The 24,525-nt window shown below is 53.0% G+C and overlaps 8 protein-coding genes across 8 annotated transcripts; 2 read left to right on the top strand and 6 right to left on the bottom strand.

The window, feature by feature from the left end:
• Positions 1-322: 322 nt before the first annotated feature.
• On the bottom strand, positions 323-2,728 carry RHO25_011416 (uncharacterized protein; the record flags this gene model as incomplete). The annotated part of the gene is made up of 1 exon (XM_023602838.2): positions 323-2,728. The coding sequence occupies one exon, from the start codon at positions 2,726-2,728 to the stop codon at positions 323-325; it is 2,406 nt and encodes an 801-aa protein (XP_023454915.2).
• Positions 2,729-5,634: 2,906 nt separating this feature from the next.
• On the top strand, positions 5,635-7,701 carry RHO25_011415 (uncharacterized protein; the record flags this gene model as incomplete). The annotated part of the gene is made up of 1 exon (XM_023602837.2): positions 5,635-7,701. The coding sequence occupies one exon, from the start codon at positions 5,635-5,637 to the stop codon at positions 7,699-7,701; it is 2,067 nt and encodes a 688-aa protein (XP_023454916.1).
• A 3,196-nt stretch (positions 7,702-10,897) lies between these two features.
• RHO25_011414 (uncharacterized protein) lies at positions 10,898-11,533 on the bottom strand (the record flags this gene model as incomplete). The annotated part of the gene is made up of 1 exon (XM_023602836.2): positions 10,898-11,533. The coding sequence occupies one exon, from the start codon at positions 11,531-11,533 to the stop codon at positions 10,898-10,900; it is 636 nt and encodes a 211-aa protein (XP_023454917.2).
• A 652-nt stretch (positions 11,534-12,185) lies between these two features.
• On the bottom strand, positions 12,186-13,172 carry RHO25_011413 (uncharacterized protein; the record flags this gene model as incomplete). The annotated part of the gene is made up of 1 exon (XM_065603411.1): positions 12,186-13,172. One exon carries the CDS (start codon positions 13,170-13,172, stop codon positions 12,186-12,188), a length of 987 nt encoding a protein of 328 aa, XP_065459483.1.
• A 1,010-nt stretch (positions 13,173-14,182) lies between these two features.
• Positions 14,183-15,382, bottom strand: VPS74 (Vacuolar protein sorting-associated protein 74; the record flags this gene model as incomplete). Its single annotated transcript, XM_023602835.2, has 3 exons — positions 14,183-14,233; positions 14,289-14,782; positions 14,854-15,382. 3 exons carry the CDS (start codon positions 15,380-15,382, stop codon positions 14,183-14,185), a joined length of 1,074 nt encoding a protein of 357 aa, XP_023454918.1.
• A 580-nt stretch (positions 15,383-15,962) lies between these two features.
• RHO25_011411 (uncharacterized protein) lies at positions 15,963-16,656 on the bottom strand (the record flags this gene model as incomplete). Its single annotated transcript, XM_065603410.1, has 6 exons — positions 15,963-15,970; positions 16,023-16,061; positions 16,117-16,165; positions 16,223-16,303; positions 16,358-16,375; positions 16,432-16,656. 6 exons carry the CDS (start codon positions 16,654-16,656, stop codon positions 15,963-15,965), a joined length of 420 nt encoding a protein of 139 aa, XP_065459482.1.
• Positions 16,657-17,591: 935 nt separating this feature from the next.
• On the bottom strand, positions 17,592-18,787 carry RHO25_011410 (uncharacterized protein; the record flags this gene model as incomplete). The annotated part of the gene is made up of 2 exons (XM_023602833.2): positions 17,592-18,515; positions 18,569-18,787. 2 exons carry the CDS (start codon positions 18,785-18,787, stop codon positions 17,592-17,594), a joined length of 1,143 nt encoding a protein of 380 aa, XP_023454920.2.
• Positions 18,788-19,693: 906 nt separating this feature from the next.
• RHO25_011409 (uncharacterized protein) lies at positions 19,694-20,766 on the top strand (the record flags this gene model as incomplete). The annotated part of the gene is made up of 2 exons (XM_023602832.2): positions 19,694-20,030; positions 20,084-20,766. The coding sequence occupies 2 exons, from the start codon at positions 19,694-19,696 to the stop codon at positions 20,764-20,766; spliced, it is 1,020 nt and encodes a 339-aa protein (XP_023454921.1).
• Between the last annotated feature and the right edge of the window lie 3,759 nt (positions 20,767-24,525).

Below are 24,525 nucleotides of genomic sequence, written 5' to 3'. Positions count from 1 at the left end.
GCCAGATGGGATACTTGCTGAGTCAGTGCCGAAATCAGCATCGGAAAGCAGGCGATGTGAACACCGCCAGACTAAGCTGTCCGCGGACCATGTCAATCTCAGCGCAATGAACTTGGACACAGCGACAAGCGCCGATGCAACCATGAGGATATGTACGTACCCTACGCTTGCACGGAGATTGTTCACGCTATCGGCCTGGGGTCGCAGCTTGGTTTCTGTCCCCATGGCAGATGATGCGTTTCTTCTATGCTTGGTACTTGATCATCCGGAGAGGGAGGATGCCTTTACTCATCTCGGAACCACAAGTCATCGTACTCGGAGGCTATGGTGGCAAATTCCCGAAGGGAATCTGCCACCATCCTAGCTCGTATCCTCGGCTTGCCATCAGTCCGGTAACCACGGTCGCATCTGTCGGCCCTTCTGCGCCATGTCTTCGTAGAAGCGCTATCATATCTTGATCGCCATCCAGGACAGCGTAATTCAAACAGCTGTTGCCAAAGGCATCTGTTGCATTTGGATTCGCACCACGGCATAACAGTAGCTGAACAACGCCGATGTGACCACGAAAAACCGCTACTCCCAATGGAGTGCAATCGTTTCTTCCACTCTTCCAGTCGATATAGGAGGGGTTCCTGGCGTTGTTGAAGTCCACCAGGCCCTGACTGAGCATAATCTCTACTATCGGCTCCAAGCCAAAAGATGCTGCATAATAGAGTGGCGTGGCGTTCTGAATCGCCTCTGTGAGACCCTCAACGATAATCCGAATCCAGAGGGCAAAGTGAGGCTTTTTGTCTGCGCCCGCCGAAGTGCCAAGAAGAGCAAAAATGTGTCGTATTTGTGCTTCGCGAAGGGTCGCTCCACTGCGGATATACATACTGGCATGGACAGCCCACATTGTGCCTGCGTAATCCAGGAATGGATACGTATCGAAGCAGTGACAAAGCTCCAGCTCCATTTGCTCACAGTCGCAGACCTCCAGATTGAAATCATCCATGAGCAGGTATGTGAGTGACTTCGTGATGATGCCTGGCGTGCAGTCATTTCGGCTCAACCAGAACTCTGCCACTTCAGATGTTCGAAGTGTCTCTGACTCTAGCGTCGCTCTGACAGAGCTATGAGCTAGTGATACCGTGTGCATGGTGGTATTATGAGTGACCAGTCCCTTGCACAATCGAAGGATCATCTCTGGAGGCTGTATCCTGCAGCTATCGTCGATTGAGGACTGGCTAGGCTCTATCACGACAGCTTCCGCAAGTTCGACGAGCGTTAAAGGTCGGTAGGCATAGCTGAGCCACATCAATACCTCGCGAACCCAAGGCCTGGTCGCCGACGGTATCCTCTTTAGAATATCTATATAGGTGGAGTCCAGAGATCCAGGCAAATGCGCTAATGACTTCTTGACCATCTTGGCGGTGAGGCACCCCGATAAAAGATTCATCTGGCACTCGGCCCATCGGAACATACCTCTAGCTTGAGGCACAATCACCGCGACAATGTCAGCTTCTCCAGTCTGCACAAGTATAGGACTGCGGCGCACCGTTCGCCTGACGTATTGCTCAATGTCGTCATCCACTTCGTTTGAATCCATGGGAACTCCAAGGCACTTGCTTGAGAAAACTTCTTCAGCAAACGGTGTCGATGATATCACAAAGCGGATCTCTTGACAACGCGTTGCGAGCCGCATCAGGCAGCTTCTGACCGCATCATCGTCTTTGCTCTCATTTACGGCATCCAAAACCAAGATGACTGGACCCAGCTCCTCAGCTACCTGTACGAGAGCGTCTTCCCACCAAGCAGTCGAAAGTCTCTCCTTACTTGACACTGCTTCGGAGAATCTATCAAGCACAGACGGCCGGTAAGCTGCGATTTGAGCTATCCACGAGCCAAGAATATTTCGCACGTTCTGTGTAGCCTCGTCATTGAACCTGCAGTAAAAGTAGCCGAGCTTTACCGTCTTCACTGTAACTGTGATGTATTCAATGGCTTTCGAGATGACAGTCGTCTTGCCTGCACCAGAACTTCCATGAAGTACCATTATGCTCTTCTGTGGATAAGGCGTGTCCAGCCATGGTTGTAGAATATCGACAAACCAAGTGCCTGAGTGCGTGCCTTCCCAAATGCTGCAGGCTTCATCATGAGGGACTTTCGGGGAGACTGGAGCGAGAAAGCTAATAATCTCCTTCTGCTTTTGTGAATAGAGCTCCGCAGAAATCATGCCAGAAACGCTTCGCAATTCATCCTTCAGCACTTGCATGTCCAAAGCGACAGACTGCTGGGCCCCCATCATGATCATGATGATGGAGGTATTGATTCGCCCGAGTCTGGCCAGGACCTGCTCGATCTCTTTCTGCTTGAATGGCCATAGCCATGACTGCTTACCACGCTGGAACCTCGATCCCGCAGGTTGCATGCGATGCAGTAGGTCATCAATTATGAGTCTCGCAGTGGCCAGACAGTCCGAAATTCCATTGTCGGCATGCTTTTTTGATCTTTGAGCCTTGATATCTTCAAGCACACCTCTCAGTGCCGATAGCTCTCGACAAAGACTCGTGATCTGATCTTGTGCGCCTTTGACCTCATGGCCGTACTCTATCAAGTTTGTGATAAGGACTCCGACTTGCAGCGAGAGGGCGGCGGGATCTGCCATGTCGTTTGACGGGAGTGGCCAGAGGGCCAAGTGACAGCGAAGGTCGTCAAGCTCAGCTCGGCTTTTGAAACCGACCTGCATGTTGACTAAACCATTTCTCGACGAGGAAGCTCGCTACAGCTTCCAGTAAGTGGAGCAACATGCGTACGGGGCCTACTACACTCCAGTGGCACGAGATCACATTGAAGTCAACTTTTGATGGAATCTTAATGCCACAGAAGCACTACTCTACCCTGGCACAATTCGACAGAAACTCACATCACTCCCTTGCACTCTTTTGAGCACAGGTATCTGGTCGATGTGTACTTTTCGTTCCATATTTCCACCATTCAGTTGTTGATCACAATGCATTGATGCTTCAGCACTTCACCTCCTCGTGCTTCACCTCCTCCCAGCTACCATCCAGTTGCCAGCACCTGCACGTTCTGCACGTGTCGCAAGCGAATTTTGGCCGGCACTGCTCGCACCAGTTGCAGACCGAGCAGGCCGTACAGCCAACCCGTCTCTTGCAGCCCGTGCACTTCTTGCATCCCTTGACGTGTTCGCAGCGAATCACCAAAACGCACTCGAGACATGCGCGGCACATTAAGCACGTCCCACAGTCTGGACAGAGAGACATATTCTCGGTGCTCTCTGAAAGGGTCATCTTCTAGAGTGAAAGCGTCAGTACAAAAGATCGAGTCCTCGCTATAGGTAATAGGTATGAGAAGGTTTGTCAAGGGACAGACTCACCTCAACCTGCCTCTCTGCAGTATCCTCGTGTGAAGATGCGGACTTAGTCGGCGACTCTGGTTGCTCCATTTCGTTTTGTTGCGCCCTTTTGTGTTTGTTTTCGAAGTTCGGTCTCGATGCTTCGTCTTTGTCCGTGTTTATAGTGAGTTTGTCTTGGTTGCCGTAGTTCTTATATATGCAAATGGCGGGTGTTGAGACCGCAAGGCATGATGCCACCCGCCGGCTAGCGCGTGTGAATCAAGCACGTGGAACGTGCAGCTTGCGGAAGTGGAGCAAACATTCTTTCCTCGCGACAACATTCACGGCTGCCTACAAGATAACAATTCTCAATTTATTCCAGCCTGCGAGTGGCAAAGAGAGCCGTGAATAATGATTAGTGGTTACAAAGACAACCTTGTAGCGGGTCTCCAAGTCTCGAGTCTGCAGATCATCCCTGGGGAAAGGCCAGATCAAGCTGCTAGAAATCTTTTGGGAGCTGCTTCGTTTTCCATGGAATATATTCAGTTCATCAACGTCGGTAGACCAGCTCGATCTCATCTTATGGCCCACCAATGCTAGACGTGCAACCTCCGGAAGTCGTCTTCGTGTTCCAAGGCTGGTGTCAGATTGAGAAAGCCTCCACCAGAGAAGCCGGTAGGCAAAAGGCCTTTTGCTGCCACTCTGGCGAGAAGCAGGCCTACCGAATAGTATCCCTGCCAGTGACGGTGTTGAGCAAGTGGGTGATTGTCACAGAGTGGTCGCTAGTCGCCGCACGGCCATTCGGGAGTTCTGATACCAGTTTCGTGATCAAGTGAGAGTCGCACAGGCGTGATCATCTTCTCCTTCGTGACCCGGTGTTGGAGTATCGTGAACGGCGGCGCCTGTTCCTTTCCCTCTTCCCGTTACCTCGAGAATCGTCTTTCTCGCGAGCTTTCGACATCTGCCTGCTGAAGATCCTGGCCAGGAGAACGATTATGAAGGATATCAGGACTGGGCCGACTTGTTCTTTGGCCGCTGATCGCTGCGGTGATCTAGAGGCACGACTTGTACTTGACATGATTGTGTCGCTTGTTCAATGTCTGTCGTTCAGCTCTGTGGTGAAGTTAAGCATGTCAGACGAAAAGTGGGATGAAAAAGTGTATATGACAGATTTCGACCTAGCATGGTACTGCTGGCATGTGTGAGGGGTTGGCATTGGGCAAGGGTCAGCAGTTGAAAAGCAAGATTAAAATAGACGCCGAGCGTGTTTGCTGACATTTCGTTGCTGTTTGTTCGTCGATTCGAGCTTGCAGTCTGGAATCTTTGGAGATTCTTCCAGTACGTGATCGCAAAGTTCGCAAACTGCGTTCATTTCCAATCGGTGGACAGCGGCAATGAGCACCAGATCAGCATCGCAAAGGGACTCGCAATTACGGTGGTATCTGGTACAATGTTCTATTATCTGCGTCTTCTGGCGTGCGTAGCAATAAGTGCCAAATGCTGTGCTTCGATACTCATCGCGCGACCGAACCAGACTGGCAGGGTGGGTCTTCCTGTTGCCTACTGGCACCAACGTACTCTTCGCATCCACTGACACCGGAGCCACAATTCCCATGGGTAACCTGGGAGTAGTTCGACACCTCTGGCCGCTTGTGAAGTCATGTGTATGGAACCGTGTTTGCAAAGAAGCCCTACGAATACTGTAGGATTGATGGCCAGGCAACATCAGACTCGGCCCATCCTGGTATCGGCCGGCTCTGTTGGGAATACCGCCTCCTTATGTATCAGATAATTACTGATACTACAGTAGGGCGACAAAACTAGCCAGCAGCTGCTACTGATCTTGAGGTTACTGCCTTGCTGCTAGTTGTGGTTCGGCAATACGGGCGAGAGAGCTCAGCTCTGCGTTGTGCTTGTCGGACATTGCTGATGCTCGGACAATCAGGCTGAAGTCAGCCTGTCTTCTGCAATCTCATGATGTTACAAAAGTTCGCGATTTTGCGAACGAAAGTGAAAGAATGCCACTCAATGGTATCCTTGGCGTGACGTTGTTTTTGTTGCGGAGGATTTGCGGGGAGCGGAGAAGATGGCGGGCTTGGCAGTCGAACCAACCCCTTCTGCTTCCCATTAGTCCGGTCACTCACGTCGTGGCTAACGCTGCTGCTTAGCCGAAAGGTAGGCTCGCAGCTCCAGGTCCAGCCATGTAGTGTGCTGCATCTCACGGTAAGTGGATCGTATTTTGTTTCCCTTACGCTCCAAATAGTCCCCACTAGTTATCACAGCATACCGCGACCATCATGGCTCCCCACAAGCAGGACGAGGCTTTCGAATACCACCAAAAGGATCCCGAGAAGTTCTGGATGCACCAAGCCGAGCAGGTCGCATGGCATAAAGCTCCCACAACAGCTTTCAAGAGAACAACGAAGAAGCTCCAGGACGGCACAACCCACGGCAGTTGGCAATGGTATCCCGATGGAGAGATCAGCACATCATACAACGCCGTGACGAGGCATGTGGAAGCAGGACATGGCGACAAGATTGCGATCAAATGGGACAGCCCGGTGACGAAGCAGAAGGAGAACATCACATATGCGAAGCTCGATGAGGAAGTCAGCATCCTCGCTGGCGCCCTGCGCGAGGAAGGCGTACGCAAGGGCGATGTGGTCATAATATACATGCCTATGATACCGGCGGCATTGATTGGTATGCTGGCTGTCGCAAGGCTGGGTGCTGTACACGCGGTTGTCTTTGGAGGCTTTTCAGCTTCTTCACTCGCGCAGCGCATCGATTCGAGCAAGCCCAAGGCCATCCTCACGGCAAGCTGCGGCATTGAAGGGGCGAAAGGACCATTGCCATACAAGCCCATGATCAAGGGAGCTATCGAAGAGGCGAAGCACAAGCCAGCGAGGGTGATCATTTGGCAACGAGACGAGCACAGATGGAACGATACCGATCGGCTGGCTGGAGAGAGGACATGGCAGAGCTTGGTCAAGTCCGCCAAAGATCGAGGGCAGCGGGCTGAGAACGTGCCTGTAAAGAGCAACGACCCATTATACATCATCTATACATCCGGTACAACAGGACTGCCAAAAGGTGTGGTCAGAGAAGTAGGAGGACACGCTGTTGGACTCAATTTCACCGTGCGATACGTGTTCGGAATCAGAGGACCGGGAGATGTTCTTTTTACCGCGAGTGACATTGGCTGGGTGGTCGGGCATTGCTACATTGTATATGGACCACTTCTCGCAGGTGCAACAACAATTCTTTTCGAAGGCAAGCCGGTCGGTACGCCTTCCGCTGACACATTCTGGCGAATACTGGACGAGCACAAAGTCAATACCATGTTCACGGCGCCTACAGCTCTCCGCGCCATTCGAAAGGAGGATCCGGAGAACAAGTTCTTCACCAAGCGCGGCGAAAGCGGCGGCCTGAAGAACCTCCGCGCACTCTTCCTTGCAGGCGAGCGCAGCGAACCTGCCATTGTCACAATGTACGATGAGCTCATCGGCAAATACTGCGCTCCCAATGCCACTGTAATCGACAACTGGTGGTCTTCTGAATCTGGCTCACCTATGACTTCTCTCGCTCTTCTGCCAGGAACAGCTCTCGACTTCTCTGACAAGACCTTCTACCCGCCCTTGCGCATCAAGCCTGGCAGCGCAGGAAAGCCTGTCCCTGGCTTCGATGTTCGCATTGTCGACGACGAGGGCAAGGAAGTCCCACAACAAACTATGGGCAACATCGTCCTCGCCATGCCACTCTCTCCAACGGGCCTAACAACACTGTGGCAAGATCCGGATAGATTCTACAAAGGATATCTCCGCCGCTTTGAGGGCAAGTGGATCGATACAGGCGACGCCGGCATGATCGACTCATCCGGCTATGTCCACGTCATGTCTCGCGCCGACGATGTGATCAATGTCGCTGCCCACCGTCTATCCACGGGTGCCATCGAACAAGCCATTTCCTCCCACCCAGACATCACCGAAGCCGCCGTGGTCGGTATGCCGGATAGTATGAAGGGCCATGTTCCGTTTGCATGGATTGCCATCTCCCCTGACAACCTCCCCCCCTATGACCAACTTCTCAAGGACCTCAACTCCAAACTCCGTTCACATATTGGGCCCATTGCCTCACTTGGCGGATTCATCGCTGCACCTGGCGTGATTCCCAAAACGAGATCCGGCAAAACCTTGAGGCGATGTTTGAAAGAAATTTTGGAACATGCGCTGGAAGGAGAATATGAGAAAGATGTCGTGTTTCCTGCGACGATTGAGGATGCGAGCGTTGTGGACAAGGCGAAACAGGCGGCGAAGGAGTATTTCACGAAGGGAGAGGGGTCGAAGTTGAAGGCGAAATTGTAACATGTGCAACGTGCAAGCATGAGGGGTTATGTATGGCTACCGTTGTAACTTTTATTCTTCGTTCTTGAGCGATATCCATTGATTCGGCTGCATCCTAGTGCCCTTTCCGGGAAGTGCCTAGCTCGCTATGTCCAGATCAAATATATGTTGTTGACCTTCCCGCTTCCTTTGTCGTGCTCTCTCAATCTTTCCTTGTGAAACAGGAAATGTATACCCTGATTGACTAATATTCATCATTGCCTGTGGCCTCCGGGTGGAATTTGTGGCGGAGCTGGACAATCTGCAGTGCTTCCCAGACAAATGGGATCATTTCCACACATAATACACTTATCAGGTGCGGTACACGGCCCACTGATCTCACCATTGAGGCCATTGCATTGTATCTGCAAAGGCGACGGGACTTTCGTTAGGTCAGCATGTCCTTTGAATTTGTAAAGTACAGGAAGGGACCCACGATGTAGAGGCCATCGCTGCTGCAAGCCCATGGTCTCCCTGTGCATTGAGCTTCGATGCCTCCTAGAAGTGCAGCGAGAAGCAGCAGATGCTTAAGACCAGAGAACATCTCGTTGTGGTAGATTTCGCGTTTGATTGATCCAGGTATTTTCGTGCAGAAGGCTTGATCTTCGACCATCTGGGTGGGTTCAGGAATAGAGAATCGTGTGTGAACTCTGCTCGTTTTCTTTCCGGACTCCTGAGGTGAACAGCTGGTACTAATACTTGTAGTCGAGATTGAAGTCGGGCAAGTGGCCCAGAAACTCACCAGGTCTCGATTCCAGTAAGCCCTAGTCTTCTTTCGTGGGGCTGACCGACGATGCTACGAATGTAGTTGGGTTCCAGTTCTCGTCGACACACTCCGATTCGAGATACTGCAAAATCGGCTGACAAAGGGCTCTCACTGACACACGCACACATGGAACTTCGACCGTGACATTGAGACGCTGTGGTGCTACAGGAGAGACGAAAGCTCACATTGGACTGCGAGGCAGGGCCGATAACCTGTCGAGTTCTGATGTGTCGCTCACCTTGACATCTGGCGGTTTGACTAAGCAAAGACTTAGTCACGATGCATGCTACGTAGAGAGCCACAATCTCGGCTCATCGTCTCACCAGGATCATGGTGTCCACCCATAATCTAGTGGATAGCTCATTTCAGTGTAGATTGGCCGACGGAGAGCCTCCGGAGAGAGACTGCACAGCGGCCGTGGCATTCCATCGTAGCAACTATACAACCGTGTTCAGCTCGCATCAAGCCGTTCAAATCGCCTCGTCGCATTGCACGATGTTCAGGTCACAATCTGATAGGCTGTGGCAAATCAGCCGCGTGCTTGTTACTGAGTTCGACCATTGTCTTCACACCAGGAGAGCAGCGACAGATTCCAGGCCCTGCTTGATTGGTACGGTGCAGCTTAACGATAATGGTCATTGAGCATTTGATTGAAGGCTACGTAGGATATAGTTTATGCGATCGTGGTCCACACCTCATTCAGTTTCTCGGAACTCAAAGGGTGAATGCTCTCTATTTCGACAGAAGCTGTAAGTAGAAACATGATATGAGATCTTCTTGTTGTTGATAAGCTTTTGTATCAGTCCCAACCACGACTGCCTGATGTGAGGCGGAGAGTCGCTGGCTGCACGAATGGGGGAGAGAATTCTTCAATCGTGCTTCAGAATCTGGACGCACTGTCTAATCCGCAGATGCTCACATGTCATCGATTCAAGACATAGCTACTATGGCCATCTATTGGGACGAAGCAGACGAAAGACGCCCACCCGTGTGCCGGAGTACTCCGAAGTGTCTTATTTTCCTCTTTTCGCTTTAATATCTCCCCGTACGACTCGACAAAGATCTTCCTTAAGCATTGTCACCTGGAAAGTCCGGGATCTTCGGACAGAACTCAGGGTCATATACACAGGTCGGACCGTAGTTCGGGCATTCATAGCAGCCTTCGTACTCGCTACAGGTTTCGCGAATCTCGCCGTGCCAGCCCTCGTGACAGATCAACTGCATCGCAAAGATTCACTATATCAGTAACATCCAGATCCGTTTCTAGTAGCAGTCTACTCACGACATGACGACCATCGCTGCTACAGGACCGAGATCTTCCCGTACACTGAGCGTCGATAACGCCGAAGAAAGTTGCGAGCAGGAACAATCGTAGGAACATTGCGTCGTGAGAGTCGTGTTGATATGCAGCGTTTGTGTGTCTGTGGGAAGACTTTCTTTAGCTGGTTCTTGGGAGAAAGTCGAATATTAGAGTCTTGAGAAGCGATGTATTGTCAAGATCTGAATCGCAACTACAATACACGGCTCTTATTACAGCAACGAGGCAATGTTTAGCCGTAAGATCCGGGACTAGTAACCTGAGGTCGTATTCTTCAAACTAGGCTTCCGCTCTAGTCCATGTCTTAGCATAGCCTGGCCGGCCCAAGAACTTATATAGCCGCTGCCGGAAATTCGGGCCTTGCAACGGTATGATCAGAAAGTGAGCTTCGGACTCTAACAAGGGAAAGCCCAGCCATGGCACGTACGTTGCGTCCACATAGTCATCAAAATGCAGTACGCCAGAATTACATGTAGAGCTCTTACGGCGCTGCCTCCATACTTTCTTGTTATAGCCGTCAGCATTGCTGTGAAAAGTGTCGACTTTGTTCAAGCTCGCAAGCTCTACCCAATCTACTCACACTTCTCGTATATCAGCTGGTCCAGACTGTTCGCGTTCAAAATCTGGAGCTGGCCCAGGTGCTTGTCTTAGCTTGTTGCACCATCGAGTGAGTCCTGGACCCCAGTCATGGAGTGCGTAGCCGACAGGTGCCCGATATCTACATCTTTCCAGTGTCGTGAACCTCAGTGCAGTCTCTGCAAATATTTGTTGTGTGTATCTTAGCCTTTGTTGGATATTCATGGCTTGCGAGATCATTTTACGGGATATGATACACTTTCTATAAGTCGAGCTCCGTACCTGATCACGCTTTATTGTGGCGTTCAAGCTTTAGCATACATCAGCCTGACTTTGTCGATACTTATTTACAGCCTGGTCAATGTGGCCAATGCCATCTCGTCCCGCGTATCCCACGGGCTGCAACCAATTGTAGCAATGACTTTCGGGGACTCACTGCGGCCGAGGACAATCCGCGCCGCGCAGGAACGCTCCCCAACTCTGACAGACCTATCCCCCATCGATCAGGATAGAACACTTCAGACCTGCTTCTCTTGCGCTGCCTTGAACGCAGCCGTCCGCGAGATGCTATCGAATAGCTTGCGGTAGTTGGGATACTTGCTGATATCAATCTGGAAACGGTTCGCCCAAGTGATGAATACTGCGAGGTAGGCATCGACGCCAGTAAGAGAGTGACCAAGAGCGTGCGTTGGATCGCTGAGCTTTTCCAGCCTATCTTCAATCAACTGGAAACCTGCCGAGATGTTGACCTTGGACTTAGCGATAATGCCTTCCGCTGCACTTGGATCGTCGGAGTACCAAGACGGTTTGAACAGTCCACCGAACGACTTGGTGAGAACGGTTCCCGATAGAAAATTCATCCACTCATAAAACCGGACGTTCTCCATCGGAGTGCTGCCAGTGTAACACTTTTCGGGGACCAGCTGAGAAATGGCAGTGATCACGGCAGGGCCTTCCGTAATGATCTCGCCATCAATGACCAACGTCGGGATTTGGCCTTTTGGGTTTAACGTCCTCATGTACTCGGCTCGTGCGGGCGGGTCTTGCAAGTTGATCTTGATGGCTTCATAGGCCAGGCCGGAGTCCGCAAGAAGTATCTGGCTGGCCATTGAGCAGGCTCCTGGCCAGTAGTAAAGCTTGATCGTGAGAGACATGGTGTCTTTGAGGTGATTCTCCCTGAGCATACAGATCGCAGAGCAATTGTTGGGGTGGTGAATGAGGCTGTCAGGTTGACAGAATTGATGATAGTGAATTTCTCACGATAGACCAGATGTCGACCTCTGCTCTTATACATCATCCCGTTGCCAGATTCAGTGAAGCCTGACAAATCAGATCCTTTTTGCGGCTCCCCACAGATCGTAATGACAGAGAGGGCATTACTTAAGCATTTTCGGATTTCGATATGGCTATGTGGCATGTCCTAACCTGAACCAGAACACCTGTGGCATTAGTAAGCAGCGCAACTGCGACAGTCGCCATGGACACTCGCCTGACGCCAATGAAAATGCATCGGCGACCTGAGAAAGTTTGTGGGGAGCATTAACCTCACAGTTCGTGTAACGGTGCTTACTGAGCAGCGCGCTTCGAGCGAGGAGCGAAGTCCGAGATTCAAGAGGATTCCTTTATGTGGGCCTCATGCACAATGCGCATCAAGCGTCTTGATTTGATCGTATAACACCCGCCTATCAGCGTGGACCAACTTGATCTGTACCTCGACTGTCGCCCAGTGGTGTCCCGCAAAGTTTCTCTCGTGATTTACCAGATCTGCAACGCTGACTATCACTTTGTGCTTGATCGTTCTTGTGCTTAACCGATTGACTCCTGAGACACCACAAAAGGTCCAGCATTATCAGTCGCAGAAAGTGCATGACTTTCCCGATTGTTGTCTCTCTTTGGAACTTCTGCCTCATGTACATCCATCATGTGATCCAGCATCTTGTCCTTCCTCCCGAACCCATATTGCCCTTTCCGATGACATCCTTGCCAAAGACAATCGTACAGTGGAGCAGAAGGGCCTGGAGGAGGATGCATAGCGCGGTAGTGCCGCTCTAGATCGGTTTTACGGGAGGCGGCGTAGGTGCAGTTGGGTATGAGGCAGCAGTATTCGATGGGATAATGATTCGCCCATCTAGGGTGGGAACCGTGACCACGAACCAGAGAAAGCTTATCTGGAAGTGCAGAAATGGCATCCTCTCTAGCAGCCAGGCCGTTTGCGACTTTCTCGCCACGGGCCCTGTAAAGATGTACCGTCGCAGCGCGCTCCGTATTGGTTACCTCTCGGGTTTTGTCCCTGAGATTCTTGGTCGGGCTCGAAATGGTATCGCATATGTCTTGATGTCTGCTTTCTGGTAGTGGTCGAACCAGCTCGTGGTAATGTTCGGTCGAGTCCCCAGTCGATGGCAATAATCGCACACCGAGGGCTTGTGTTACTGTTGCACTAGCGGCTGGCGCAGAGTAATTTCCATACGGTGTAGGTATAGGTAGAGGGAGTGGTTGCATTGAGGACTTGGCGTTGACCGTTCCGATTCCATGATACTCGGGTCCCATACTACTGCTCGCCTGGAATGCGCTCCTGGATGAGCGATCGGAGGCTGAGTGCAGGACCGGAATCGACACTTCCAGCGCATCCGCACTCAAGGTAGCAGAGGGGGGTTCTCCGAAGGATCGTGGGTACAGGAAATCTTCCTCGTTAAAATCGATATACAAATTCGAGTCCACGGTCGAAGAGCTCAGCCTAGGACCGAGCGAGAGCTCATCATCGATGGTGTTGTGGTGAAAGTTTGTGTTCGCCATTTCACCGGCGTCGTGCTTCTTCACGCTGAAACGAGCTGTAGGCCAACCACGACCTCAAGTCGAGCATCAATACCGAAGACCACTGACTTCAGAGGATCAAAGATATCAGTTCTATCTCGAGAATAGCGCAGCGCGCAAGAGTTTCCCACTATGCATTGACTGGGCTCAGCCTGATCAGGTGACTTTTCAGCTGTAACGTAAATACGCCCACTGCCAGTGCTGACTAAAATCCTCCAATCACATGCTGTGCGAGGAACAAATGTTCCCAAAGTCGGAGCGGATCTCAGTGGCGCAAGAGGCATATTTGTGAGGTCGAATCTGATCGCTTGCAGTTAGAAAGCAGCGGGTGGCGTGACTGAATTGCTGCAAAGGAGCGAACACTCACTACCTATACTTCCCCGTGTACTCCCACGCAACTCTGGCGCTAAGAACAGAGGACCAGAGAAATAAGCCTGCAGCAGAAGTTTCGTCAGTCAACAACATAGACCTGGTATGAATAGTAAATGAATTCTTTTCCAATTTCTGCGTGGTATCTCCTTCGCTACCCGATTTACGCCACCCAAAAAGATGCCTTTCGTGAAGGACAGAAAGTGAAAGCTGCGACAAGACCATCACTACAGACCTCTCTTGGTCTGCTGATGGCTCTTCCGCAACGGCTTGAAAGCGAACGACTTGCTTCGCTGCATTTCCTCCAAAAGATGGAACGCGTGTCCGTCGCACAACACGGTAACGTGCAGGCAAGTTCCCCTTCGCGTTCCAAGCGGGCAGACCTCTCGTCGCCATGACTGTGCACGTGGTGCTACCGCTGAAGGCCTGCCGATCCGGACCGAGCAATTGACCTTCCCTTCTTCGAGATGCTGGATCCATTCTTCGTTGGCAACGACCGTGCGTCCACCATTTGTTAATCGCATGGAGCCTGTCGTTCCTCATCTTCCCCACGCGCCGTTCCAGTCTCGGGATGGCGCTGTTACGATTACAGAAAGCTGACGAGAGAGCAATCGAAGGCTCTTCTACAACAGCGAATCGAGACGAGTGAAGACGCTCAGGCAAGCGGCCACGACCTATCGCCGAAGTTAGCATGGAACGTTTCCACAACATCGCAAATGACAATCCCACCTCCAGCTGCAACTCCTTGTCCTTCGCACCATTCACTTCATCCCGGACGATCCCATCAAGATTTGCTCCAATCGCCGAAGGTCCACCTGCTCTCTTCCCGAAAGGCCACTGGCTGTACTCTGCAAGCAGCTCATCTACTTGCGCGAAAGCTCTTTCCCGTGCCTCATGCCCCAATGTCGTCAAAGCATTCTCCAGCACGTTCGCCGCATATGCCGCGCAAAGCATTGCGATGGTTCTTAAGTACCGGAATTCCATCTCCTCCGGAAGCCATTGCGAGCCAGGTAGCACGACAGTACGTTGTGTGAGGAAGGTTCGCACGCGCCGACGGATCTCGTCTTTTGCCGAGTTGTCTGTCACAGGATGTGTAGCCATATCGAAGAGGAGGAAGTTGCGCTTTTCGGTTCGCAGAATGCCCTTATCGACCAGTCCTTTGGCGAGTCGTTCACGGACTTGTTTGAGTTGATAGCCGATTTTCATGAGGTTCCATGTTTCGCCTGTATTCCAATTTCGTCAGCACCCCATTCCTACCTCAAGTTGTACTCTCATCTGTCGAAAAGCAACTCACCCGACATGAGATCAATCCAGCTGCTCACGCTCATCTTCTCACTACTCTTCATCATCTTCAGCGCCTCGTCCAACAAAACCTCTCCTGTCAGAGTGTCATCCACCACCTCAATCAACCTCTCCGCCAAGGGGAATCGCCTCCTTTCACTCCCCTTCTGCATAGAGATCCTGCCCCGAAACGCCAGCTCAATAACAATACACCCTCTCAGCGCATATGAAATGTTGTCATTCCAGAAACTCAAATATCCTTGCTTATCTTTCAACCCCATGAGAAGGACTTCCTCCATGAGCGTCAGCTTGGGCTGCTTGCTACGTTCCGCCGACTCGGAAATGTCGCGCGGGTCGAAAGCAATCTTGTGGCCATTTTCACCGCTCTCGTAGGAAGTTTCGGGGCCGCCGTAGGGGTTGTTTTTGGTGGGCACGGGCGACGAGACTCGGCTGGATTCGTTCTCGTTGTTGGAGTCGGGGTTCGTGTTGGCTGCACCGGCGCCGCGGCGACGCGTGAGGCCGGAGCCGGAGGCCGTGGCCATATCTGTGGCAGCGGCGGCAGCAAGCAGGAAGGTCGATGATGCCGCTGGGGACGGTGTGGGCGGCGGAGCGAGGGGAGTGTATTTGGTAGTTGTGCGCAATTGAGTTTCGGTGTTGAGAGGTTGCCTTGTTGAAACTCTGACACGTGAGGATCCCTGGCACAGCAGAAGCACAAGCACACGCACGCGAGAGGGTTGAATATGCCGAGGCGGACGGCTCTTTTGTTATTTTCACGTCCACGCACACCACGGAGACTCGGGCAGGGTCACAGGAAAGGGTGAGCTGGGAGGTGTGAGAGAGGGGAGTTCAGGACAACACGTCGTCGCGCTCCACATGTTGCCGAATAATTTCGGAGCGACCGCGCCAATGGGACTCTCCGTCAGACAGCCACGAAACAGCGAAAGATGTCTGACGATGATGGTACAAATTTATGGCATGCTGCTGCTGCTGCTCTCTCGGCCTACAATGTACAATGCGCCTTCGCAAGAGCTCATCTGCACGTCCATGTCTCATGCCTTCTTCATGGACCGACTACGACTATTCCTTCGCCATCTCTGCGTGTCTCTCTTCCATAAAAGTCGCCTAGTGGGCTGTATCATGTTAGTTGCGTGAATGGTGATTGCGGGCCGGTCAACGACATACCATCTGGCTGCTTCATGATGTAGTCGACGGCTTGGCTCACTGCTGCAAGTCAGTCACGGTCCTCGTATGCAACAAGTCTCTCTTGGAAACATACCGCTGTGGATCGCATCTGCCTCCTTGTCTGGGATCTCAATGCTGAACTCCTGTCGCACCTGTCAATGCCTCTCCCATGTACAATCTCCTTCAATGACGCCACAAACCTCCTCTATCGCCATAACCACCTCCACGGTATCCAAGCTGTCCAATCCGAGGTCGTTCGTGAAGTGCGAAGAAGCAGAGAGCTAAACAATCATAAGTCATTCGTGTACGCCGTGATCGTCTGCGCGCGCATCTACCTTTGATGGATCCTGGACCTGTATTGCTGCATTAGCCCTCCATACCTCAACCTACAACATCTCCACCATCTCACCTTGTCAAAGTTCTTCAGCAAATCGAGAATGCGACCCGTCACCTCCTCCTGACCGAGCCCTGACGAGGTGGCATAACACCGTATCGCAGCAATTCGGGTTGCTGGGCTGGAGATGCGGGATGTGACGAAGGGGCTGCGGATGGCAGCAGTTCTGGCGACTGGTGCGGCGCGCACGCTCGATTGAGCGGCTGCTCGTGTGGCGCGGAGGAGAGCGGTGCGGAACATGGTGCCGGTGTTGTGTTGTGTGAGGAAGATGGAGTGGATGGGAAATGTTGCGTGCAATGGCGGACTGCTCGGGCAAACATCTCTGATGCGACCTTGTTGCGGAAGCTCCAGGCGGCTGTTCCCGCGGCTTTCTCGCTCCCACCAGTCTTGGGAGAGTGCTTGCGCTCACATTCGAACTTCACTATTCATTTTCACTGTTCTGATATATTGGCTAGGTGTCCAGGACGCTTTTGGGAAACTCAGAAAAATGTGCAACCTGTTGCAATGCGTGGTCTCTCCTCGCATCAGGCGAGGATGAACTGACTGATGAGGCGCATCACCTCTTGGTCCAGATCGTCATACGAGCAGCTATCACATAGATCTTCCATTTCTATCTCCATTTCTCAGACAATGCAAGGCCCATTTCTCGAGTATTATGTACTGAATAAGAGATACATCTGCGACAGCACAGTCGCGATCTTGCTCTGGCTTGCACTCTCGACAAATATTTAGATCTTACTCAGTATTAATTGCATATCTGTCGTTGGCTGAATTTCTGCAACTTCGTGACCAGACGTCTGACCGTGCCAGTAAGCACCAGAAAATGGCCCAAAATTTAGCAAATAACAGTCATTTCCTCGAATCCTCACGTTCAGACCGCGGTGAGTTGCTGCAAATGAGTTGTTGCATTGGAGGAGGACGGGTGTCAGTAACCCTAAGCTGAGCGTAACCCTAAGGAAACATCTTCACAGTTGACCGTCGCGTAGAGCGCAGAACGCAGAGTACACGCTCGACTGAACAGGTCATCAGGATAGACATGTGAGAACAGATGTACATGATTGAATTTGTACATGATTATCCTAACTTTCAAGAAAGCCTGTTTGACGTTTCCTTCCACCAAGTGCAAACACCGCGCTCACATCATCGTCATCATAAACATTCGTGTCCGGATTTCATCAACTCACAACTTCAATGGCAATCTTACCCACATGCTCTTGCTTCTCCAATTCTTTATACGCCTCAATGACCTGCTCCTTGTCAAACTTGAAGCTCTTCTCGATCGGAATGCCCAGCTCCTTGCTCGTGACAAAGTTCACCAGGTCTTGTGTCAACTGCTTCGAGCCGACGTTGACGCCGCGTACCACACACCCCTTATCGAGAACGTGCGTGGCCACGTCGGGCATGTCTTCTTGTGAAGCGGGCTTGAGGAAGCCAATCACTGCAATCTGTCCGCCTCGTGCGACGGCTTCGAAGGACTGGGCGATTGTGCCGGAGCCGCCGTTCTCGAAGATGATGTCTACGCCGCGGTCTTCAGTCAGCTTCTTGGCTTCAGCGCCCCATTCAGGAGTAGTAGTATAGTTGATGCCGTGGTCTGCGCCGTATTCGGTCTTGGCTTTCTCCAGCTTCTCATCCGAGGACGACGTGATGATTGTTCTCGCGCCCGCGGCTTTGGCGAGGAGAAGGCCGGTCATGGAAACACCTCCGGTGCCTTGGAAAAGGACCCATTGGCCTGGTTTGAGAGGGATGCAGCCGTACAATGCATTCCAGGCTGTCGTGCCTGTGCATACGAGTGCTGCTAGCTGAGGCCAGGTGAGTGACGTGCCCTTGGGGACCTTGACGACACAGCTGGCCGGGAGCGTAACGTATTGCCGGGCAACGCCATCTATGGGGCCTCCCAGTCCATTCTCCCAGTCTTGTTGTGGTCCATACTGGTTTGTAACATCAAAATTGGCGATCACGACGTCTTCCTTGGCAAAGGCCGTCACATTTGGCCCTACAGCAGCGATCGTTCCTGCGCAGTCGGAGAGAGGGACGAAGTTGTCCTTGACTTTGAAAGGGTAGGAACCATTTGCAATTGCCAGGTCGCGGTAATTCAGTGTCTGTGGGAAGCTTAGTTACAACACTCAGCTTGGTCGAACTCGAGATTTCTTACCGACGCGTGCACTTTGATGACGACTTCGTGAGAATGTGCCTTGGGGATGGGTTCAGCTTCCTCTGTGATCGCTTCGTAGCCAGCACCCTTGGAAGCAAGCCTGAGGACTTTCTGGGTAGACATTTTCTGTTGTACCTTGGTGAGCTTCTCAGTCAAGACCTCTTCAAATTTAGGCTTGCGAGACGTGGAAGACTCCTTCGAAGTAGAAGAAGAAGGCATGGGGAAACGCGCCTAAATCAGCTGTCAATGGGTCAGCTAGGTAAGTGAGGGATCTCAAATGGTGTAGAAATAAGTGATGAATGACGTAGGAGAGCGGAGATCGATGTGGTTGACGGCGGCGCTCGAGTCAGTGACAGCAGACTACTCCTGCAGCATGTTGTCTGATTTGGGCAGCAGCGTGCAGAGATCCAGCTGCTCATGGTGCTACACGGGTCATGGGCAGTGTGAGTGCCGCTGGTTCCAGGTCGAGGGAATGGCAGACCAGCGAGTCGTGCAGCAGCTAGCTGACATCGGAGGCGCTGGAGGGAAGGGTGCGGGTAGATCTGGTTGTTCGACGAACGTGTAGATCTGTACCTGCATGACGACCGGGTTGCTGTCTTTCGGTGCAGACGTAATCAGCGCGCCATGTGAACTCGCATTCATGCTGCACTCCGACGCGTCAAGTGCTGCTTCGAGTAGTACTGCTTGGAGTAGACCTCATCCACAGAGCCTCGGAGACTGTTCGTAGCAGACCGGAGCTGCATACTGGACGCGACAGTGCTGGTTCCATGACAGAGCTGGACGTGACTGTGACGAGTATAACGCAAACGGAGGCTATGGTCGTCACATTGCATGCAAGTGTCACAGGAGGAGGTGAGAGAGCAGAGCAGCGCTCGTGACATCGCGAAGTGAGAGCAGCGGAAAGCTTGGCATCGAAGCTTTGACTTCGCGTTCACTGCCGGACTTCTGGTTGCGGCAGGCTCGACATCGCATTTCCATTTTCCTGCCACAACCACAACACCTTGCGCCGAACGACGCAGCACCCTTTGCCATCAAGCGAATCGATCTGCACCACCTCCATCCCGATTCCTGAACGGCTGCGAGTTCCCACCCGACAAAGCTGCGCGCAACGGCGCACGCGACAACATGGCGCAACGAGAGAAAGGCGGCCGTGTCGTCTTCATCGGAAACATCCCATATGGAGTAAGTGAAGAGCAGATTATGGACATCTTCGGGCGCGCGGGGCAGGTCGTCAACTTCCGCTTGGTCTATGATAAGGAGACGGGCCAACCGAAGGGTTTTGGGTTTTTGGAGTACACAGACACAGATGCGGCGGCATCTGCAGTGCGGAATCTGAACGAGTATGATCTAGGAGGGAGGACGCTGCGGGTGGACTACAGCAACGACAACCGGAGCACGAATAATTCCAATCAGAACCAGAATCAAGACAACAACCGCGCCCCTCCACCTTTCAACATGAACGGTAAGCCCTTCCATTGTAATCCCATCTCGGCCGCGTCAACTGACAACTCGCAGGTCAGCCACCGCCGCGACCTGATCCATCTGCGCTTCCTCCGCTCCCGCCAGGAACGGACCTGCCGCCTGGAGTCACTGCGTTCGATGCCATCAGTCAGACTTTGAGAGCCTACCCGACGCAAAACCTCATCGATTTCATCAGCCAGGCCAAGGTCCTCTGCAATACCAATCCAGGCCAAGCCAGCGCGCTCTTCACACAAGCACCTCAGCTTGCCTACGCCACCTTTCAAGCTTTGACGCTTCTTGACTTGGTCGATGCCAATGTCGTGCAGCAACTCATCGCGACATTTCCGCAGGCCGCTCAGTCTGCACATGCACCGCCAGTGCAAGCCCCTCCTGCGATGCCACCACAAGGAATGCCACCAGGATATCCTCCGCAGCCCCAATATCAAGCAGGTTATCCACCTCAAGGTCAACCCCCAATGCCGCCCCTTCCGCAAGGCTACCCGCCAGGATATGGTGCGCAGCCTGGCTATGCACCCACCCCACCTCAGCAACCTGCGTATCAGCCTCCGCCGCAACAGGCTCCTCCAGCTCAGCCCGCCCCAGCTGCTCCAGCAGGCATATCTCCGGAACAGCTTGAAGCACTGTTTACGATGCCCAGAGAGACGGTCATGGCACTGGAGCCCACCATGCGGCAACAAATCATCAACCTGCGAGCGGCGTACGGCAGACCGGTCTGAACGCTGCAATGCGCGAAAGATGGTTTATCACAGAACACCGACACGTCTCACACTACCGTGAGCTGCAGACAGGGGTGCCGGAGGCTTCCCACACTCTACTACTTCGACTTTTCGTCGCGTCCAGCTTTCAAACGAACCAGCGCTACGCCAGGCCAGCAAGGATGTCTGGTAGAGACGCAGCGCTTTTCAAAACGTAGCACAGAGCAACGCGATCCACACTAGCAAATGTGTTCGAATCGCAGAACATGTTGCGGTGAAGCTTGCAAGGAGTATGGCGCACGACCCGCGCCATCGAGCAACCGAGACGGAGCACAGATGGAGAAGCGAAGATTGGCCGAATGACGTCCGTAGATCAAGACTGATGTGGTATTGCTGCCCAAACAGTCGGAACGATCAGAGAATGCGAAAACCACTTTTTGTCACGTGTTTTTCACCTGTATGGATTCGAATGTACTGTTCAAAGTGTAGTTCTTCAAGTCAACCGTGCATGTCCGTGGCAGCTGAGAGATCGGAGGTACAAAGTTTGTGGTTGATGCCCCAGCCACATCCGAGCTTGTTTTGGCCAGGGTTGACCCACTCGGCACACTTATGCTGCATGAACAACACAGCGACCGACCGTGTGGACGAATTAGAAACGATGGACGTGTCGCCGTGAATGAACGACGATAAGTCGTTCATGAACATTGTACAGTCAACGCGACACGCTGTATATGCTGTACAGCTGCGAACATTCACCGACAGCCGTTACGCGACACGACCGACTACGACGACGACACCACGAGCTCACCGAGAGCTACGATAATTGCCACGACGCACGCGCGCTTAGGATCCTGGGAACACAGTACTCGAGAGGTACAGGACCGAGACGCGACTTTCAGCACCAATTCCCTAACGACGACCATGTGGAAAGCAGCGTTTACCGGACGCAGCGAGAAGGGCGGCGACCGAGAGCGAGACACACAAAGTACATCTGGCCGCTCGGAAGTACGGCGCAAGAAGAGCAGTAGAAGCACGCGCGGAGATGTCGATGATACTGGCAGTGTGATGAGCGGGACGTCAAGACGACACAGGAGTAGCCGCCACGAGAGCAGCTCGCGATACGGCGATGACGATGATCGCGTGAAGAGCAGCTCGAGATATGAAGACGATGATCGCGATCGCATGCAGGACAGTTCGTACTACTCTGGTGGCCCTCCGTCCGTGTATGGCAGTGCTATGAGTTATGCGAGTCCGGGATCGGGCTCGTACGCCACTGCGCCAACGAGTCGCGTGAGTGGAGAGACGAGACCGCTCACCGCAAGTGCATTACGCATGCTCCCAGACGACGATGGGGACGAGGATGACTGGGAGGACGACGAGAAGACGGTCAAGAGCGAGCGCAGGCGGAAGAAGCGCAGCCCGAGCGACGAGCGAGAGAAGAGGCGCAAGAGCAGTGGCAAAGAGAAAGAGAGGAAGCGCAGCTCGAGTCGCGAGCGCAAAGACAAGACGCGCAGTGAGAAGTCCAAAGACAAGTCATCGTCACGTCGAAGTGAGCCAGAATTGGTGACGGACAGTTCGCGAGCCATTCCCGCCATGGGCAGTTTTGAGCAATTTCCTGGACAGTACGGCGGAGGAGTCATGGGCCAGCACCAGCAGCCCGAATATACCATGTCTGGTGCTCTGCCAAATGTCGTGCCTCAGTCACAATTTCCTGGTCAAGATCATCCCGCACCCTACGAACAACCCGCGCCGCAGTTGGGCATTTCTCGCGCTGACAGCTACGGCCACGCCGCCGACTACTACTTGGATGAAGGCCAGTCGGTCGCCTTCCAGCCAGGTTTCCGTGCCAGCACACCAAACATGCTCGTCAACCCCGACCACCATTTGATGGCTGCTTCTAGCGTTCCCGTGCCGGCGCAAGACACAGGCAATGGAAGTGCAGCCGATTTCTACAACGACACCACCTCTTATTCTGCGCCCGTCACACCAGCACGTCCAACAGCGAAACCTGGAAAGCAATCATCCTCGAGCGCATCCAAACCTTCGAAGACATCGAAACCATCGCGCACGTCTTCAGGCACCGCCGTTGCTGCAGGCTTGGCAGGCGTTGCGGGTGCTGCTGCGGTGAACAAGATTGGCAAGAACGGCAGGACTTCATCCTCACACCACCACTCACAATCCGAGTACACGACATCAAGCTCTTACCAGTCGCGTCCAAGCGACTATCCACCCACGCTGCCTTCCATGACTTCGCAATCCCGACCATCGCGCCACTCCTCTGACGGGAACGTCTACTATGCGACGACTTCACATGGCTCGAACGGCGCCGGAGCCTCCATCGCTGGATCGAGCGCATACGGACCGAGCTACGAGAACACTTACGGAACCGGCAATGTACCAGGTAAGACTACTAATCATTCTAACGCAGGACTTTACACAGCAGGCGCCGCGGCGGCCGGCGCAGCAGCCTACGGGATTTATCAGAACCAACACAAGCACGGACGACACGACTCGAATACGGCTGTCGCGGGCGACTACGGCGGGAACGGTCAAGGACCACCGCGCTCACCACGACCGGCAGGATTCTCTGGAGGCTACTACCCACCAAACGGCAACAACAGCGGTGGCATGATGCAACAAGGCCACTATCACGAGCACAAGGGACCAATGACGAAGCTAAAGGATGGTCTGCTGAACCTGATCTCCACTCCAGAAGACGTGGCCAAGATGGAGATGTATACCGAGTACATTGGTGTCTGCAAATACTGCTTTGATCCTCGCACTTCAGCCTGGGATGCGCCTCGCGTTCACCACTACCACAAGCGACGTGACTCGTTTGAATCATTGCGTCGACGTGTGAGCAAAGATAGACTCCAACACAAGACCAGCTATGAGCGAGTGGACAAGGAGAGTCGGTACTATGCATCAGACTCCAGCCGCCGCAGACGCGAAGAGAGAAATTCGGGCATGGGCCTTGCCGGTGCTGGTCTCGCGGCTGTAGGCACTGGTCTTGCGGCCAACGCTCTTTTCAACGGCGGCAAGAATTTCGACGACACCTACAGCGTTAAATCTGGCCATCGTGAAAGCTCAGCTGTACGCAGACGCAGTCGAAGCTCCAGTCGAGAGAAGAGGCGACAATCTCAATACGGCACCATTCGTCCTGGCCGTGACGAATTTGCAAACGTCACGATTCGAAGGAAGGATGGAACTATTGAGCACAGACGAGTGGCCCGGTCGAGATCAGGATCTGGAGGCCGCAAATCCGGTCTTGGGATGGGTACAGCTGTAGCTGCTGGTGCTGCACTAGGCGCTGCGGGTCTGGCTGCCGGTCACAGGTCCAGGTCCTCAAGTAGAGAGCGCAGGAGGAGATCGGGACGTGTGTCTTCTGGACAATCCGAATATTCTCGCTACGACCGTGACGACCGACGCCAGTCTGAAGAAGGTGGAGGAGGCATATTTGGCAACTTCTTCTCACCTCCACGAAAGCAGCGCAGGGAGTCACGCGAGCATGAAAAGAAACGTGCGGGTTTCTTCACTTTCAGCAACGGCTCGGCATCTTCGTCGAATTCTGACCTTGCATTTGGGGGAAGTGCGCTGAGTCGCAAAGAAAGCAAGGCCAGTTTATCCAGACGTTCCTCTGGACGATCAACTCGAGGACGTCCGCAACGCAAATCCTCGGATCAGCACCTTGCCGCCACCCTCGCAGGTATTGGCGCCACTGCTGCCGCCCTTGGCGCTGCCAAAGCAGGCCACAGAATAACCAAGCGCACCAGTCGACCC

The sequence above is a fragment of the Cercospora beticola genome, chromosome 8, assembly GCF_033473495.1.
Source record: "Cercospora beticola chromosome 8, complete sequence".
In the NCBI taxonomy this organism is placed as follows: domain Eukaryota; kingdom Fungi; phylum Ascomycota; class Dothideomycetes; order Mycosphaerellales; family Mycosphaerellaceae; genus Cercospora; species Cercospora beticola.
The sequence above is the reverse complement of the archived record's forward strand: the minus strand, read 5'-3'. Positions and strand labels throughout refer to the sequence as shown.